This window comes from Drosophila guanche, unplaced genomic scaffold, assembly GCF_900245975.1.
Source record: "Drosophila guanche unplaced genomic scaffold, DGUA_6, whole genome shotgun sequence".
Taxonomy (NCBI): Eukaryota; Metazoa; Arthropoda; class Insecta; order Diptera; family Drosophilidae; genus Drosophila; species Drosophila guanche.
The window spans coordinates 2215227-2220916 of NW_022995755.1; the positions used below are offsets into that span (position 1 = coordinate 2215227).

The window sequence follows — 5690 nt, forward strand, 5'->3', positions numbered from 1 at the left end:
GAAAATCCAAAAAATTACCAGATGCAGACAGCCCGAAGGGGGGAGGAATTGTTAAGCGGGGCTCACTATTTCCGACAGCGGTTGGTGCTGGTGTTCCTCGTGGTATTTGTCCACGCACTTGCCGCAGACGGTCACCTTGCAGCGTCGGCAGTAGATGTTGCAGACCATCAGGTGGACGTTGCAGTTCATCTGGTAGGGCATGACGAAGGCGTCATTGCCTACGACTATGCATTTGCGTGTATCACCGGCACCCTCGTTCAGGTACTTGAAGGCGTGCGCCTTCAGTGCGCGACTGTGTTGGTGCACAGACTCGAAGCAGTCCTTGCAGTATAAGGCATCGCACTGCTTGCAATTGCCCGAGGCCACGCTGCTGATGCACTCGCTGCACTTTGGCACATAGACGCTGTGACGCTGTTTCTTTCCATTACTCACGACCACGCGTCGAAGGTGATCCATCGAAGAGCGGCGGATGTTCTCCAGTTCGGCCAGCTCGCCCATCACATGGTAGTCCAGTTGGTACGGCAAGCCGTAGCTGTTTGTACAATCCTGTGCGTTTACTGTCGGCAGCGCTGCCTTCGAGCAGAGGGCGCACTGCGCGTTCTTCTCGCTCTTAAAGTCATCCACCAAACAATTCTCGCACAAGTTGTGGCCGCAGGGCAGCAGGAAGGGACGGTGGTTCTCTGCCAAAAAGAGCAGCGGAAAATGTTTAGAATATCAGCACAAAGAGAAACTACGCACATTTTTTGTAACGGTTAATGTGCTGACGGCTCAGCCTTTTTTTTTACGCTGCGGATCACGAAATTCTTCGAGAACTTTCCAACATTCCAATGGACATATTGGTGGGCATGTACATGCATACATTTCGCAGCTTTGTACCTATAAAATGCGTTTGGAAACACTCGAGTTCTATTCGGCAATCAATCTCAACAATCGGCGGTTTTTATGTTGGCTTTTTTTTGGCTAGACTTTTAAGTCTTGGCAAACAGACGCTACAAATACATGCACAAGTACTCCACTCACCCACACACACACCCCTACAAGAACGCTGATGAAATCAACAGCGTCTCCTACTCCTGCACTTTCGAATACATTTAATTAGTATTTGATCTAATTGCTTCGCTTCTTATGTTAATTTGAATATGTTAAACTAACTGTTGGCTAGTTTAAAGCAAAACCTTACCCTCTCCATTAGTACTTTTGAGAGCATAGTCGCTTTGACATTTCGGGCAGCGCAGCAATTTTTTCAAGTGCGTCGCCACAAATTGGAGATCGAAAGGTTTCATAATGCTATTGCCAGCTAGCATCCTAAACTGTCACTTGAGGAACGATACACCAGTTAAATACGAATTTTCCAATCAAAATTTCACCAAAAACGGACTATTTCAGACGTACAAAAAAAAACGAAGCACACACAATGAAATTTGCGAAATAACTGCACTACTAGGGATGCGTGTTAGACATTCATCAAAATATCGATATGTATTTTTGGTTAATGATATTTATGGGTGATATTTTGTTTTCCTAGCGATAGTATCAATATACATATTAGCACCTGAAGATCGTAAAAATGTTTTCCGGCGACTTCGGATTCTTTGCCGTATTGATTGTCCTTTAACGCAAATTGATTTACGCAAATATACGATCCTGTATTTTTGGCCATATTTTTTATGTATTTACTTTACTGTGATTGTCAGTGTTGACAAGCCCATGGACATTGAGCACTTCTCAACCCTTTTCTCGTCGCGTAGCCTTGCCACCCATCAAGGCGCATTGTTGTTGTTTGTTTACTATTTGATTCTAGCCGGGAACAGGCATGTTAAAGAGGAATACGAAAAACGCACAATTCAACAATAGTTCCACCCATTAAAAGCCTGGATGTACCATAGAATATCTGTATAATTCCGCAACGCAAATTCTGCAATTTCTCACAACTGCGGCATCTGGAAACCTTATGTTTGGCGATCAAGCCCCTCCAGGCGATGGCGAATGGCGTCCCTCATCAGATTTCTGCATCGTATACTTCTGTGGCTCACGTCTTCGCCCTGCAAAGGGTACCCAAATAATGCTTACCTCCATCCGCAGAAGCAAATAGTGCAAATACAAGAGATCAGAGATGCATGTGCTTTTTACCTCGACTTTAGTCATTAGTTTAATTCAATATTAACACTAAGAAATGGAGCATGGATTTCCATAATGCCAGACAGAAGATTGGGCAAACAAAAACAATTGTGCTCGACATTTGTATTTTTAGCTATAGATTGATGGCAGCAGATTGCTGCGTACTTTCCAACTGTATCAATACTGAAATAGACGCAGTTTTGGCCATCGAGCCATCACTGATGAACATGAAATGTCAGATATTTGCGTTGATGTTAACTAGACTAGGCCGAACATCCGAATTGCCAAAGGAAGTCATTCCCAAACTGCTGTGCAAACTGCGCAAAATTGGAGCAAGTGCTTCGTATTGTATCGAACTCGACTATAAAAGATCTAGTCTTGAGGGAACAGATTATCATTCTCCATCACAAGCAATCAAGATGATGAAGACAACTGCAATCTTTGGCTGTGTGCTCATAGCCGCCTTGTGCATAGCAAATCTGCCATTCGGGGCAGCCGTCACCTGTGCGGTTGATCCCACAGATCCGGCCTGCATCGACTGCACTGTGGACCTAACCAATATCCAGTGCGTGTTGGCAACAACTACAGTGGCACCCGAGGTCACCACAGTGCCTGGCGGAGTGACAACAGTAGCTCCTGGTGCTGGCGTCACAACCGCTGCTCCGGGTACAAGCGACACAACAACGGCCAGTACGGGCACGAAAAAGAAGACGATCCGCAAGTACAAGCGGAAGGTCAAGGGAGGCAAGACAACAATTAAGCGTAGCCGCAAGACAAGGCGCACCAGGAACAACAGCACAAAATTCCACTAAGTTCGAACGAAGCAACAAAGACAAAGACCCCCTCTACACACCCACACATTTAGTTATTAATTGTTAAATAAATATATAGAATTATGTCAGCTNCTCTTAGGGTTTCCATTCAAGCTAAAAGCATTCCAATTTTCACATTTATGATGCTAAAGACCCAACCCAACTCCTAGATTTTGTCTTCGAGCATCGACGTTAGCTGGCGACGAAAAGATAAGTTTCAGTCTGAGCTTTGGTTGACCCAATTTTGGTACTAATACACACAATAATCTCATTAAATTCAATATGAATAATTGGAAATAGGGCATAGTCTTAGGCACGATGCCAGACAGAAGATTGGGCAAACAAAAACAATTGTGCCCGACATTTGTATTTTTAGCTATAGATTGATGGCAGCAGATTGCTGCGTACTTTCCAACTGTATCAATACTGACATAGACGCAGTTTTGGCCATCGAGCCATCACTGATGAACATGAAATGTCAGATATTTGCGTTGATGTTAACTAGACTAGGCCGAACATCCGAATTGCCAAAGGAAGTCATTCCCAAACTGCTGTGCAAACTGCGCAAAATTGGAGCAAGTGCTTCGTATTGTATCGAACTCGACTATAAAAGATCTAGTCTTGAGGGAACAGATTATCATTCTCCATCACAAGCAATCAAGATGATGAAGACAACTGCAATCTTTGGCTGTGTGCTCATAGCCGCCTTGTGCATAGCAAATCTGCCATTCGGGGCAGCCGTCACCTGTGCGGTTGATCCCACAGATCCGGCCTGCATCGACTGCACTGTGGACCTAACCAATATCCAGTGCGTGTTGGCAACAACTACAGTGGCACCCGAGGTCACCACAGTGCCTGGCGGAGTGACAACAGTAGCTCCTGGTGCTGGCGTCACAACCGCTGCTCCGGGTACAAGCGACACAACAACGGCCAGTACGGGCACGAAAAAGAAGACGATCCGCAAGTACAAGCGGAAGGTCAAGGGAGGCAAGACAACAATTAAGCGTAGCCGCAAGACAAGGCGCACCAGGAACAACAGCACAAAATTCCACTAAGTTCGAACGAAGCAACAAAGACAAAGACCCCCTCTACACACCCACACATTTAGTTATTAATTGTTAAATAAATATATAGAATTATGTCAGCTGAATATCGATGTGCTTTTCGCTTCTAAATCCTTCACAGATGTCTCTCAGCTGGAGTTGGCGAGTGGAGCAGTACCATGGAGCAATAATCCCACCCATTAGGAGCCCGACTGTACCATTGATTATCTGTATTTATAATTTTTCAACATGAAATGACACTTTTTCTGTCGTAAAGGCAGATACCAACAATAATTCGAACTGAACTAGTTCTCGCGGCGGTTGGAGTCGCCCTCGCTGATGCTGTTGGACGCGTCCGCATTGGTGCCGTTGGAGTCAGACCTGTTAGTGTCACCCTGGCCACTTGCGCTGTTGCCTAAGCTCTGTGTGGCGCGGTTCATGAGCTGCTGTGTGCGTATAAGGAAGGGCTCCTGGTGCCCATTGGAGTCAGACTCATCCTCACTGGTGTCACTGGAGTCAGACTCGATGCCCTGGCTTATGACGCTCTGTCTGAGGCGGTTCATGTGCAGCTGCGCGGCTCTACGGTTGCGGTATGCAAGAGGATGGCGTGTCCGGGCGGACTGCATCTCCATAAAGCGGCTGAACTGTCTGTAGACCAACTGCCGCCCCTGAAGGTTGCAGCGACACAAGGGACACGTTCGAGCCTGCAGTTGTTAGCATCGTAGAATTAATTACAACCAATAAAAATGTGTCATGGATTGCTCACCTCCCTCAGCCAGCGGATGAGGCAATGCTTGTGGAACTCGTGCTTGCACGGCATGCTCTTCAGTATATCATCCACCTGGTGGGACTCCTTGCAGACGGAGCACTCCTTGTCGTCGCCCACTAGCTCCGACGCCAACACCTTGCGCTCGCTCAGTGCAGTAATGATTTCATCTCGATCGACAGCAGTCAATTCATCCACATACGCGATCTCCGTACTCAAGAAGATATCCGCGACTGGGCCTCTGCGTAGGAATAAGCTCGTCACGGACGTCATGTCGAACATTCTTGACTAGCACTAAATGATTAACGAATCCCTGTCAAATTGTGTCACTTCAGTGGCAAACTGACAGCTTAAAGCCTACTACACAGATCCGAAAAAGGGGCCGCTAGAAAAATCAGTGATGATATTCGTATGTAATCGATAAGAAATGTTGTCGCGCACAAAAGCCCACTGCTCAGACACGCAATATATTGTTGCGACAGAATCAGGGATGATTTTCCCATACAAACGATACGAAATTTACCCTTTTTTTTCGACAGACAATTTTGACGCAAGAATTTTGCAGTTGGGTACTCAGATCGGCAGAAAATATACCAGAAAACTTAGCCGATTAAATACTTCCATCTCGAAGCGAAAGATACAATTTGTCTTAGGAAAGGCACGAGGAAGGAAGCAGGATATTATAATTTATTAATCTTATGCTCGGCACTCATTTTATTAATTCATTAAGAGATCAAACACATGTTTATTGCATTTCTGACCCGCGGGAATGGACTTGTGCAATAATGAGGCGCTTTCTCTTCTTAACCGTACGCAATGCGGTTTTCACCTCTGGTCACACTCAGCTACAGGCAGTTCTGGCAGCAAACGCGTGTTTTCGGATCTGAGTACTAGGCTTTACTTGAATGCCCCCACCCCATTCGACACCACCCCATTGAAAATCGAACCTCG

At 45.8% G+C, this 5690-nt stretch overlaps 5 protein-coding genes across 5 annotated transcripts in view; 2 read left to right on the top strand and 3 right to left on the bottom strand.

Annotated features, from left to right (window-relative positions):
- LOC117589533 overlaps positions 1–356 on the bottom strand; it is a 54151-nt gene extending 53795 nt beyond the window's left edge. Inside the window, exon 1 of the mRNA XM_034281526.1 lies at positions 67–356. Within this exon, the coding sequence (XP_034137417.1) occupies positions 67–201 (135 nt within the window). The 5' untranslated portion in view covers positions 202–356. The remainder of the gene's footprint in view (positions 1–66) is intronic.
- LOC117589892 lies at positions 212–1415 on the bottom strand. Its single transcript, XM_034282162.1, has 3 exons — positions 1181–1415; positions 311–680; positions 212–218 (listed from the first exon to the last, which is right to left on the bottom strand). The coding sequence occupies exons 1-3, from the start codon at positions 1302–1304 to the stop codon at positions 212–214; spliced, it is 501 nt and encodes a 166-aa protein (XP_034138053.1). The 5' UTR covers positions 1305–1415.
- A 1122-nt stretch (positions 1416–2537) lies between these two features.
- LOC117589893 (protein new-glue 1-like) lies at positions 2538–2930 on the top strand. Its single transcript, XM_034282163.1, has one exon. The coding sequence runs from the start codon at positions 2538–2540 to the stop codon at positions 2928–2930; it is 393 nt and encodes a 130-aa protein (XP_034138054.1).
- Positions 2931–3101: 171 nt separating this feature from the next.
- On the top strand, positions 3102–4355 carry LOC117589537. Its single transcript, XM_034281532.1, has 2 exons — positions 3102–4203; positions 4255–4355. The coding sequence occupies exon 1, from the start codon at positions 3317–3319 to the stop codon at positions 3983–3985; it is 669 nt and encodes a 222-aa protein (XP_034137423.1). The 5' UTR covers positions 3102–3316; the 3' UTR covers positions 3986–4203; positions 4255–4355.
- Positions 4189–5232, bottom strand: LOC117589536 (E3 ubiquitin-protein ligase RZF1-like). Its single transcript, XM_034281531.1, has 2 exons — positions 4740–5232; positions 4189–4677 (listed from the first exon to the last, which is right to left on the bottom strand). Exons 1-2 carry the CDS (start codon positions 5019–5021, stop codon positions 4279–4281), a joined length of 681 nt encoding a protein of 226 aa, XP_034137422.1. The 5' UTR covers positions 5022–5232; the 3' UTR covers positions 4189–4278.
- Between the last annotated feature and the right edge of the window lie 458 nt (positions 5233–5690).